The sequence below is a fragment of the Capsella rubella genome, unplaced genomic scaffold (genome assembly GCF_000375325.1).
Source record: "Capsella rubella cultivar Monte Gargano unplaced genomic scaffold, Caprub1_0 scaffold_8, whole genome shotgun sequence".
Classification (NCBI taxonomy): Eukaryota; Viridiplantae; Streptophyta; class Magnoliopsida; order Brassicales; family Brassicaceae; genus Capsella; species Capsella rubella.
Window position 1 is genome coordinate 11,998,570 of NW_006238916.1, and position 11,591 is coordinate 12,010,160.

Sequence of the window (11,591 nt, forward strand, 5' to 3'; positions counted from 1 at the left end):
CCGGGTTATGGGAACCGAGAGGATTGATTTTTAAGGGGCTAAAGCATCAATTAACAAAAGTTGTTCTTTGCGGCGACAGATCGGAACTTTGGAAGAAGATGAGCTTGACGCTGCTTCAAGGCTATTCTTCTGCGGAAGATGATGAAGCGGAAGAGAGAAATATTGAGGATTACGAGAACTCCGACGGAGATGAGAGTAACAATGGTGTTCGGAGATATGAATCGTCTTCTGTGTTTGATTTCTCTGCATCTGCTTCTTCCGCTAAAGACTCCGGCCTTCCTTCAGCTAACGATATTTTCTCTCAGGTCATCATTCTCCTTAATCTTCTTAAAACGCCATAATTCATCGAATTTCTCGTTTTCGCTGAAGAGATTCGCGACGAAATTGAGTGATTTCATATTATGGAAGAAGAAAAGTCACTTACATCTGTAAATTGATGTGATTGAGATTAAGGGGTTTCTGAGAGTGAGTAGGTTCGGGATTTGAACATTTAGAGAGCTCTGCTGATAGTGAAAACCTCTTAGATTTCGTTGGCCTTGCAAGTCTATGAACTAATTGCCTACTTGGAAAAGCTTATAATTAATGAGGTTTTGCTTCTATTTGGTTTTGCAGATTTCAGGGCCACCGGAGTTTCTAAACAACCGTACAGAAGCGGATGAAGAAGCTTCAGCGAGAGATGCAGAGCATGCAAATCGTATTAGTCGCAAAAAGAAGAAAATTAAGCCAAAAGGTAGTACGAGCTTGTTTGCATCTTTGTCTCACTTTGGTTATTTTGAATTTGAAATGGTTTATCTTTTGATGATATTTGAAGTATTCACATTCCTTTGTTTTAAAGTTCACAAGATTACATATTGGTGGTAACTAGAATATAGATGTGAAATTTGGATTTTAGCTCTAGAAGCATGTTTTGGTACTTCAAGCTTTAACATTGAGAAAACCAGGCACTTTGTTTTATAAGCTCTATCTATCCAGCTTCGCAGTTCTGTTTATGGAACTGTTGTATTCTCTCTATCTAAGCATTGACGGGTTTGGAGTATTGCCCTCAATGGCTTGTAGGTATTGTCATGGAAGCAAAACCTCAACTAGTAGGAATCCACGAGAGAGTACGAAACGATATAGATGCACCACCATCTTCAGTGAGTGGAGAGAAGCGGATAGCTACTGCAACCATTCCTAACGCAGAAGAATCAGCAGATCTCTTGAGGTAATGAATAACCTTGGTCTCTTCTTTATTCTTTGTTAAATTTAAATTTGCACATTGTTCGCTGAATTAGGATTTCTTTGATGAGTTTAGGATGTGTTTGCAATGCGGTGTACCAAAAACATATACAAGCACAAGAGGAATGGTATGCCCGATTTGTGGTGACCGGCCTCTACCAGACTTAGACGCTAAGAAGAAAGGCTCTACAATCAAAGACAAAGAGAAGAGCAAAAGAATGAGAGGACAGTCCTCTCATGCTTCTTGGAAAAGTGAAACCGAGATGCAGCTTAGGCAAACTTTCGATTAGAATGTTTCAAAACTTTCTTTATCCTTCTACAACATTGTACCATCCAAATCCAATTTGTGTAACGTAGCTTGTGACACAAAGTTTAATCTTAATCTACGCAATTAATGGAATTTGTATTGCTTTCGGAATGTTGTAGTATATCTGTGTAATCTTTTTTTTTTTTTTTTCTCAAATGAAATATTATATTAAACATCCGAACAATACAAAGTTCAACATACAAGCCTCTTAAGAGATTACAGAAAAGTTGAGGCCCAAACCAGAGCCTACCAAAATAACACCGACTCCTGAGAAGAAATATCATCTTTGATCTTTTGACTCAATCTAAAAACACGTGTCATCAAGAGGATAAACCTCAATACGTGTTAGATGAGTAATCAGAAGGATTCCGATAACAACCTCTGCTGTTTGAGCAGTGATTCCGGTGAGAGAATCATCGTCGAAAAACAATCGAACTGTATTGTGATTCTTTTGGTAATCACGGAAGCTTAACCATCAAAGATTCATGATAGTTAACAGCATAAGGAAATCCAAATAAGCGTCGGAAAATTCTTCGCTCCTTCAAAATAGAGATGTCATCTCTAAGCGATTCCTGTAACTCGAAATCTTCAAAAGATCTAGCCAGAGATTAATAGATTTAAGGCACACAACACTAATCCCCAAACCAGATATGAGGCGCTTATTAAAAAAAACCATAAAATCTAAAGATAATAAAAAGTAAAAACAAACTATAACAATCAGTTTAAGACCGATTCAAAACAAAAGCAACTATTACGCCGGCCAAACCGCATGTAGAAGTCGATTTGCCGGATGAGAACCGACCATCTCCGCTAACAGAGCCAGAAGATGTCAAGAAGAGAACCAACCAACCATAGCATGAGAATTGCCAATGGATGTTGGGCTGAAGCCGGTTAAAACTAACCGGACGGCCTTGCCGGAGTTTCCGGACGGCGGACTAAAGAACAAAGTTCGACTCTCTCTCTAAAGGATACGAAAGAGAGAAGAGAGAGAGTCCTCTGTAACGCACACTAGTATATCTGTGTAATCATCATATCATTATTAGAAAAGAAAACCCCTAAATACATAGTTTATTAAAAAAACCGCAAATACACAGCAGGATATTATGTGGCATTACAAAAAAAGGAAAAAAAAAATAACATCCTTATCTACAGAAATGCTACGTCTCTACACATTCGTCTACTTAACAACTTAAAACATATCTCAAAGACCCGGTTCAAGTAACCAGGTGAACAATCAGGTACAAACCGAATCTCGACACTTACATACAACTGTGTTACATCCATGATTCTAATGAAAGAAGCAGTCAGGATTTGGTAACTAGCATGAGCAATTTCGCTTAGCCAAAATCGAGATTAATGTTAACAACCATATCTCGAATGCTTCGGCAGTGAAAGAGCCAGTTTGAGTTGACATCATTAGTTGTTGTCATCTGTTACAACTTCTGCTTCGGGTCTAAGTTTTGGAGTTTCCTCTTGTTTCTCCATCCTCAGGCTCGGACTACTATTGGGCTGAGGAATCTGTGGAGGTTATAATGACTAAAATGAGGCACAGTGCGACTCAGTTTGCTAGTTAAATGGCTCTGTGAGAGTTTAAGGGTTTGTTTTATTTACCATTGGATGAGATTTATAAGAGAGAACATCGTTATCTGACGAAAGGGATGAATCCGAGGGCCTGTGAAACAGCAAATGAGCTATGGATCGGTCTATCGGGTTTGTATCAGTTTCAATATCCATGAATCCTTCATACCTGGATGAAACCAAATAAAGATATCAAAGATTAGAATCTACAAGAAATGAAGGATGAGTACAAGTACCCGAAAGAAGCTTTTAAAGAAGTTTACTAAATCTGTCCAACACTTTGAGTCTAACCCTATTTAAAGTTATTAGTTGGCCTCATGAAACAGGACATAAAGGATGTAGGGTGGAGCTTACTTGTCTGTTTCACCAGTCACGAGATGCGAGCCAGCACTTTTCTCCTGTCTGTTTCCACCATTATGTCTCTGCTCCGCACTTTTTGCCAATCGGTATAAGCTGTCTCTTATGCAAAGCTTTGTCCTAATATCCAACTGAAGCAACCAAGTAAAAATTGTAAATGTAAATTTATTAAGATAAAAATACTTTGATATCAACCACAGTGGAACAGCAAGTTTTTACCGATCACCTACAGAACTCGCAGGAAAACTTTTTCCCCTGTATCATCCATTATGTATTGAAGTTGTACCTGTTCTATAACTTGTTGAAGCTGGCGAAAACTTGTTGCTTCCAGTGAAATGTCATCCACAACAGAGCTAACACAAGAACTTCCCTGCAAATTTGATGTTTCGAATTCAGCTGCAGCTTTCCTGTGGTCGTTCTCAAGCTCAATCTTCTGGATAGGAGCAGCATCAGGAAACACCATGGGGTTTGTCTTACAACTCTTCGTAGTACTTGCAGCAAAAGAAGGAGGCATATTTTGCCCCGGCTGCAAGTTAACTCTCGTTTTGAATCCCCTCCTACATTGATCATCAACCGTTTGACCTTGTAAGCTCTCTACAGACTGTGCCTGATTTGATGTGTATGACTCATTTGAAGCAGAGGAAGGATTGGCTTTGTTCTCGGATTTGATACCAGATTTACTTTCACATGCTGATACTTGATCGGCAGGCTGCTCACAGTTGGAATGTGAGAATGAAATTCTTTGCTGTTGGAATTCGGAGGGAGAGTTATACTGGTCTGTGTCCTTTATTTCCCCGGAAAGACCACTATTCTGTAAAGAAAAACTGTTATCTAAATACCCATCACTTTTCCCATGCAGATGATTAAGATGATCAATCTGATTCTTCTCAAAATTTGCCTGTAGAACAAAAGAGTGGACTAATATGATTGCAGGAACAATATCAAGATTTTAACACTGGAGATATTTATCTAACAGAATATCTACTAGCCGCTACAAAAATCATAAACCACCATTGACGGAAAACTGTAAAAATCAGCATATTCATATCAAAAGAATTTAACTGAGGATAGAAAAGCAATGTACGCCAAACATGCAGTAAGTAGCCAAAGAAAAAATCATCAATAGAGACAACATCCCATCTAACTAGTGATGGCATGTGTCCTGGAAGGCACAAAAATACTGAAAATGAAATTGACTAACCTCGACATCGAGCATTAATATATCCGTCTTTTGAGAACTCGAATCACATACATTTTCTGATGATTTTCCTTGAGCTGAACTTCCGTCAACAGTATATACAAACTCATCTTCCAAACTATGGTTGGACTCACTGTTGTTCAAAAAGTCTTCAACCTGCAACATAGGGGTTCTTTGATTTTCCAACATTTTGTCTGGTTTTAAATCATCTGTCATCGCACCTTCTGTCTCCTCATTTGGCTGAGCAGAAGGAAACCAGCCCAAGTTATCTTCGTTATTAAGACTATTCAAGCCGAAAGTTGAATCACAACTCCTGCAGGGCCCAAAATTCAAGTGTAAGCTCATTACGATGATACCATGTTTCTCCTATAAATGATGAGCCTCAAAGCGTTAAAGATTCTACATAAGAATATTTGAAGTTTTACCTCAGCATGTTATCCACATCCTCGAAATTTCCTATATCACCCCAGCCATAGAAGAGATCGTTGCTTCCTTTGTCTCCATTGTCGAAAAAATTGAGATTATTTTCCGCATCCGGAATGTTGTTGAGGGAATAATTATAAACTCCATCATGTGTTGCAGCAGAATTGTCACACAACATAGGATCTGCCGTGGAGAATTTTTTAGCCACATTTGCGTTGCCACCAGTGAATCCATGATCTGAAATGTTTGCATCCTCCAATGTGATATCCTGAACATCTTTGCCTGACACCGGAGAGCCACCACTGTTTTTATTAGGCCATGAATTTCTTCCTAACATATCGCCCTCCCTCTTGATAAAAGTACTACTCTTTATTCGGTTTGTTCCGCTACCCATATCTTCATTTCTCCGTTTCTTCCTGCTACTAACTAAAACTGGAAACTGACCACCATCCTCATACGCCGAGTCTGGAACTATACCATCATCGTTCCCAAGCAATTCAATTGGAATATAATCATCATCATCTAGCTGAAAAAAGAAAAAAAAATAGGAAAAAACTTCAGCTACCAATTAACATTAGCAAGTTGAAGAAAGAAAAAGCTAGGGAAGCATCAAACCAACTAATATAAGAAAGAACCCCAAAACCTAATACAAATCTAAGTGGTAGAGATAACAAGAAGCAGAGTATGAGATTGTAGAATATCTTGAACCCACTATCAGTGAGAGATTCACAACAGTAACACCCCCGGGAACATACAAGAAGAGCAACAACGAAAGTCTCATAGACACTCAGACATATCATTTGTGACTCAACTCACCTCATCAATGTACAAGCCCGACATTCCTCCCAACTTCAAGACTCTTTAATCACCACTAAAATCATGCACATTATCCCGATATGTCATCTCTATTGCAAAACATGTAACTCCAACTACTAGTTCAGGTTCTGGATAAGAAACATAAGATATTAAACAGCTGGAAGAAAGTTCCAATAAAAGAGATATCGAACCCATCACAAAGGAAAACTTAATCTTTCTTATCCAGAATCAAAACCCAAAAAAATCCAGAAGAAACTGTAATCCAAACCCCTAAAATCTAACCCATCCTTTCCAAAATTCATAAATCCAAAAAGTAGACTCAAATTACACAGCCAAATCTTACAGCAAACGTATTAAGAGAAGATTTCCCATTTCTCACTTGCTTACTCAACCAGACGGATCCTCACATTTCTGTGTTCGCATTTCTAACCAAATCGAGCTAACCTATGATCATTACAAACTAGAATCCACTTAAATGAACCATTAAATGAGACTAAATGCAAAAAGAAAAAAAAAGAAAAAAAAAATCAAATCTGAGAAATCCTCAGCTCAGCTTGCTTCTGCTGCTACTCAATCATTGCGGATAAGAACCAAAGAAAATCAAATAAAATTCAAGCGAAAATAGATTCCACATCAAACTTTCGAAATGAACCCTAAAGTCTCAACCAAATAAGCTCACCTGTGAGACAGATTCTTCCACTAGCAACTCCAGAAAACTTCACCAATACAAATAACTTACCAGCACAGAAACAATCAGCAGATCCTAGCGATATTTTCAATTCACCGGAGCTAGATCGAAAAAACCCAATAAACAAAAACAAAAAATAAAATCCTTTGTAGGACTTTCTAGAGATGATGATGTTCGGCAGAAGAAGATGAAGGCTTCCTAATTTTTTTTTTCTTTAATTTTAAATTATTGTTTTTGTTTCGGGAGAATCAAAAGACAAGTGACCATGATACTGACACGTGTCAACGCAATCAAAAGATTTAACGGGCTGGCCGGTTGGGGTGTAAAATCAGAATTTGTGGACGAGAGAGCAGCGTGAGATCCTATCAGTTCCAGTCTTATTATTGGTACACGTCATTAGTATGTTCTCGAAACTGGACACGTCTCATCATCGTATTGGCTAACCCTTCGTAATGATGACATCAGCTTTTTTATTCGCGAATTAAAACATACATTTACCATGCGGTTAAAAGACAACAACAGCTCTATTGGGATAATAAAAAATGAAAAATCATATACTATATGGGCCGAAGAAAGCCCAAAGAATCTTTAGTTGTTGTTTTTTCCGATCGGTCTGCGAGTCAAGTTTTTTTTATTTGCCGGCGAAGATTTCTCCGGGAGAGATACTTTGAGCTCTTCCCATGGAGGAGCAGATCGAAGGCAGCGACGAGAGATGGAAAGGATCATTGGAGAATATAACGGAGATGGCATCAAATCTCGATTCTCTTCAGAAACTTATTCTCAAGAAAGCAGTCTTTGTCGAAGAAGACACTTTCACTAGAGCCTCTCTAGTCTCCGAGCAAGCTCGAACAATCAAGGTCCGTTTAATCCTATTTCCGGTGATTCATTTGGATGTTTTAGAGGCTAATTGGCTGAAATTTCCGTTTATTTTCTTTGATTTCGAGAGATTGTGTCGGTGATTTGATAGTTCGACCATTGCGTTGGTGATTTGATAGTAGTTCTAGTAGTACTCTAGCTCAGTGTGAATTTGGAATTGCATTGGATGGTGAATTTGGGAACTTAAAGTAGTAGTATTGTATTGTTGGGGTAGAACTGGAGCTCAGAAATTTAGAATTATGGATGCTTAATCACCAAACCAGATCTCTTGATCACAAGTACTTTGTTTGGATCAGCGACAACCACATTGTTATTATATGATTCTGGCTTTTTTGGATAAAAAATTTGAGCTTTTAGTTCGATTTTTATGGTGTAAGCCTAAATTAAAATGATCACACCAAAGGCTCTATTATTGTTGCTTGAAATGCTCACCAAATCGGGAAAGGCTGGACCTTGAGGTTTTACCGATAAGTGTCCAAAATTATGGTTGCTTGTGTATTAAACCAGGTTTTTCACTGTACTCTGTTCAATGCTTTGTTTTAGGTTCTTGAGCAAAGGGTGCAAACACTAGAAAGAGAACTAGATGCTGCCATTACAGCTGCTGCTCATGCTCGGTCAGAGAAACGCCAAGCTGAGTCTTCTCAAAAGGCTGCTGAATCACGTGCCCTAGAGGTCACGAAAGAGCTAGAGAACACCACAAGTATGTAATTTATAATCAATCACTCACTTACAAGTTACAACTCTTTTTGATTAATCAGCTTCTTGAGTCGATTCACCACTCTCTCACCTGCACGTTTATACGCGTTTCATATCCTCCGGTTTGATGAAACCGAGACATTTGATTGTTTGTCATTCATGTTTTCAGAGGTTTTCAAACTGCATATGGAAGAACTTCGAGGAATGCAAGAACAGATCTCCAAACGCGATAACGAGATTAAACTCTTGGAAGCTATAATCCAAACGCTCGGCGGCAAAGAGCGGTTGGGAAAAAGCGGTGTGAATGGTTGATGATGATGCGTTCTTTTTTCTTTTTCTTTTTCACTTGTAAAGTTCTGTACTACTTGTGTGTTGTGGAGACAATTTCTTAAAAGATAAATGTTATTTGGTATATTCATTCTTGCCTTAATTTTATATGGGCCTTAGGCCCGTAGCTTAGAAATGGGCCTTAATGCCATATAGTGCTCTGCTTTCACACGCATGCCGGATAGTGCTGCGATGCCAGCCAGATTCAGAAACGGGCATCTCCAGCCGTGTGGAGCAAGAAACTGCATTAATATGACAGCGGAAGAAGCAATTTCGTATCTAACTAATTTCACAAAAAGAGGATCATGACCAAATTAGAAAGAGTGATGGTTCATGGTTTTTAGCGTGTGGGTGTCTCTCTAAATGATCTAATTTGTTGGTAGAACTAGAACCTTTTGCATACTTATCTCATTATGTAGAAACTCATTTAGCTTATCTTATTTCATTTATTCACCAAATTCAGTAATGATAAAATACCAATCAAGGAATTTTTGACTATTTCTGATTGTTCTTTTTTTACTTAATTATTAGTATACAGTTACAGGTATATTAATTTTCTATGTTTAAGGGATCGATTAGTAAGGTAAGAAAAATGAGCTAGGATTGTATCTAAAAAGTAAAAACTATCACCGTACGTGTAGATGATGACCAGATGGGGGTGAACCAAAGTAATACGTAAAGTAAAAAAAAAAAAAATTAATGCAAAAGGTCATATGGTTGTTTACTTCACGCTGCGAAAGTGGTTAAAAGAATATATGGCTAATATTTTTTTATTTTTTTTTGTTCAAAACTATGGCTAATACTAATTTGTACATTTTGGATAGAAGCAAGAACATGCATAAATCCTTTCTGATTATGACTTAGAATCTGAATTTCATTTTTTGCTGTTACTAGTCAACTCTTGTCCATTGTCATGCATATCATAGCATAGCACAGTAAACCATCTCTATCATACTCTTTTAGAAGAACTCAATTTCCCATATACTAAAAATTATATTTTCGTAATAATATTATAAAATACTATAATGTTAGGTTTTAGGTGGCATCTTCAAAATGTTCCATTAGTAATAATCAAATTATCAATTAACAGAAGTAAATGAAATTAGCATTCCATTTATGGCAAAATTACATATCAGTAATTTACCAATTACAGTATATTATTGTCACATTGAGGTGATAGTTACGATAATAATCATTCACCACGCACGAGTATATCCAAACCATTTCATAGATGAAATACATATTCCTACGAAATGGCCAAGTTTATTATTCCACTTTTTAGCAAATTTTAAGCTTATCACTTCATTTTTCTTTTTGCTAAATCCTGCACATGATTCAATGTTCGTGATCCCCTTTAACGTACATATGCAGTATAACGTGCATCTATATATACGTGTCTACGCTTACAAAACTCAAACACAACCACACATAAAAAAAAAAAAAAATGATGTTTGAGAAGTTCCCTGATGTATTCACTTGGATACAAAACATCCCACAGATTACCAAATGGCGCACAACTTCTCTTTCCTTCTGCATTTGCCCTTCCACTTCTGATTTCCCGAATCCAACCCTTAGTCTCATAGCACAAAAGAACCCTAACCCTAAACTTCTCACTTTATCCATCATCGTGCAATCCAATAATCATTCTCCTTTGTATCTTTGGACCACTAAACAGCAGCTCAACATCAAACCAGACTCACCAAACCCTTTCGATGAACAAACAATCATCTCTCTTCTCTTCAATTTCGTCGAAGCTATCTTAACCTATACACCTAATAGTTCTACCTATTCGACGATCAAAATCCCTAACCCCGGTTCATCGAAGATCGACTGTCTCAATGACATATTCAACGCTGTGATCCTCACTCTCTCGTTCGTCGTTTGCGTCTACGAAGCTCCTTTGTATCTCCGTGAAAACTGCCTCAATACCCTCAAGAACCATTTGGTTACTTGTCAAGTAAGGCAAGCGATTATATCTCTCATGAAGCTTCTAGGGTCGAATCTGGAAGAGCAGTGGATGAGAACGGTGAATCTAGCGTTTACAAATTGGATCATTGAGCAGCGTCGTTGTCAGTCCACAAAGACCACAACAACTCCTTTGTTCTCTTACGCCGTTTCGGCTTATGAATTGTGGAAAGTGCAATTGTATTGTCCCGTTGAAGCCATGGAAGTAGAGAGATCGAGCAACCCAACGGCTGATTCAAAATTGTCCTTCTCCCTCAAGTTTAATCAGCTTGAAGGTGTGATGCAATTCAACCACAAAGTTGTAGTTAGAGACAGGTGGATCGATGTGATCGTGAAGATTGACAACATTAGGTACTCATTTAATTTTGACTGTCAATTTAGACAATTTTGTAATAAACGAGGGTAACTAAACTACCAATAAGCACTTCATTACTAATGGATGCAGATACGATGTAATAAAACTTGTAAACGAGAAACTGATGTCGAGAAGAGGAGCAGGAGAGCACGAAAAGCATTTCCCATCAAGGATCTCTCTGCAACTAACTCCTACACTGCAAACCGATTTCATAAGCGTTTCAGTCAGCAAATCATCAAACAACCCGGGCCGAGAGTTTGAAGTAGAGAGATCCATCGAAGGCTCCTTCGACCCACCAAACTCCCTAGGCCTAAGGGTCGCTGGACGTGAAGCCTCCACCATGACAATGACCCCATGGAAGTTCGAGCAATCCGTGCTAGGCTACACAGCTAATCTTAACTGGATCTTGTACGATAGCAGTGTTGGAGGAAGAGAGGTTTTCTCAACAAAGCCATCACGGTTTTCGATAATGAGCCCGAGGTCTTGGTTCAAGGATAGGTATGCAAGGGCGTATAGGTCATTTACGAGGAGAGGGGGCGTTATATTTGCAGGGGATGAGTATGGTGAGAGTGTGGTGTGGAAGATTGGAAAAGGAGCATTGGGGAGAAAAATAGAGTGGGAGATTAAAGGGTGTATTTGGTTGACTTATTGGCCAAATAAGTATAAGACCTTTTACCATGAGACTCGAAGATTGGAGTTTACACAGCTTCTTAATCTCACCATTGCTTAACCAAATAACAAGAACATGCTATTTTTTCGGTTTCTTTGCCAACTCAACTTTACCTTA

General features: G+C 38.2%; 4 protein-coding genes across 5 annotated transcripts; 3 read left to right on the forward strand and 1 right to left on the reverse strand.

Annotated features, from left to right (window-relative positions):
• Positions 1-42: 42 nt before the first annotated feature.
• On the forward strand, positions 43-1,639 carry LOC111830990. Its single transcript, XM_023784212.1, has 4 exons — positions 43-305; positions 613-730; positions 1,057-1,204; positions 1,295-1,639. The coding sequence occupies exons 1-4, from the start codon at positions 99-101 to the stop codon at positions 1,506-1,508; spliced, it is 687 nt and encodes a 228-aa protein (XP_023639980.1). The 5' UTR covers positions 43-98; the 3' UTR covers positions 1,509-1,639.
• Positions 1,640-2,541: 902 nt separating this feature from the next.
• LOC17875784 (protein LNK1) lies at positions 2,542-6,783 on the reverse strand. Of its 2 annotated transcripts, XM_006280131.2 has the most exons (8): positions 6,577-6,783; positions 5,898-6,025; positions 5,084-5,607; positions 4,662-4,971; positions 3,747-4,358; positions 3,458-3,591; positions 3,137-3,272; positions 2,542-3,043 (listed from the first exon to the last, which is right to left on the reverse strand). In XM_006280131.2, the coding sequence occupies exons 2-8, from the start codon at positions 5,919-5,921 to the stop codon at positions 2,942-2,944; spliced, it is 1,842 nt and encodes a 613-aa protein (XP_006280193.1). In that variant the 5' UTR covers positions 5,922-6,025; positions 6,577-6,783; the 3' UTR covers positions 2,542-2,941. The 2 variants fall into 2 exon arrangements, with proteins under 2 accessions (XP_006280193.1, XP_023639961.1); XM_023784193.1 differs by lacking the exon at positions 5,898-6,025.
• A 391-nt stretch (positions 6,784-7,174) lies between these two features.
• LOC17876563 lies at positions 7,175-8,579 on the forward strand. Its single transcript, XM_006281180.2, has 3 exons — positions 7,175-7,442; positions 8,005-8,161; positions 8,327-8,579. Exons 1-3 carry the CDS (start codon positions 7,266-7,268, stop codon positions 8,467-8,469), a joined length of 477 nt encoding a protein of 158 aa, XP_006281242.1. The 5' UTR covers positions 7,175-7,265; the 3' UTR covers positions 8,470-8,579.
• A 1,263-nt stretch (positions 8,580-9,842) lies between these two features.
• LOC17876021 lies at positions 9,843-11,567 on the forward strand. Its single transcript, XM_006281912.2, has 2 exons — positions 9,843-10,800; positions 10,895-11,567. Exons 1-2 carry the CDS (start codon positions 9,929-9,931, stop codon positions 11,532-11,534), a joined length of 1,512 nt encoding a protein of 503 aa, XP_006281974.2. The 5' UTR covers positions 9,843-9,928; the 3' UTR covers positions 11,535-11,567.
• The last annotated feature ends 24 nt before the right edge of the window (positions 11,568-11,591 follow it).

Excerpts from the sequence above, each read along its gene's own strand:
- LOC111830990 (XM_023784212.1), top strand. The coding sequence starts at position 99 with ATGAGCTTGACGCTGCTTCAAGGCTATTCTTCTGCGGAAGATGATGAA. Across the intron at positions 731-1,056 it reads GAAGAAAATTAAGCCAAAAG|GTATTGTCATGGAAGCAAAA; the intron begins GTAGTACGAGCT and ends AATGGCTTGTAG. Across the intron at positions 1,205-1,294 it reads GAATCAGCAGATCTCTTGAG|GATGTGTTTGCAATGCGGTG; the intron begins GTAATGAATAAC and ends TGATGAGTTTAG.
- LOC17875784 (XM_006280131.2), bottom strand. The coding sequence starts at position 5,921 with ATGTCGGGCTTGTACATTGATGAG. Across the intron at positions 4,359-4,661 it reads TATTAATGCTCGATGTCGAG|GCAAATTTTGAGAAGAATCA; the intron begins GTTAGTCAATTT and ends TTTGTTCTACAG. Across the intron at positions 3,592-3,746 it reads TTCAACAAGTTATAGAACAG|TTGGATATTAGGACAAAGCT; the intron begins GTACAACTTCAA and ends TGGTTGCTTCAG.
- LOC17876563 (XM_006281180.2), top strand. The coding sequence starts at position 7,266 with ATGGAGGAGCAGATCGAAGGCAGCGACGAGAGATGGAAAGGATCATTG. Across the intron at positions 7,443-8,004 it reads AGCAAGCTCGAACAATCAAG|GTTCTTGAGCAAAGGGTGCA; the intron begins GTCCGTTTAATC and ends GCTTTGTTTTAG. Across the intron at positions 8,162-8,326 it reads AGAGCTAGAGAACACCACAA|AGGTTTTCAAACTGCATATG; the intron begins GTATGTAATTTA and ends TCATGTTTTCAG.
- LOC17876021 (XM_006281912.2), top strand. The coding sequence starts at position 9,929 with ATGATGTTTGAGAAGTTCCCTGATGTATTCACTTGGATACAAAACATC. Across the intron at positions 10,801-10,894 it reads GTGAAGATTGACAACATTAG|ATACGATGTAATAAAACTTG; the intron begins GTACTCATTTAA and ends TAATGGATGCAG.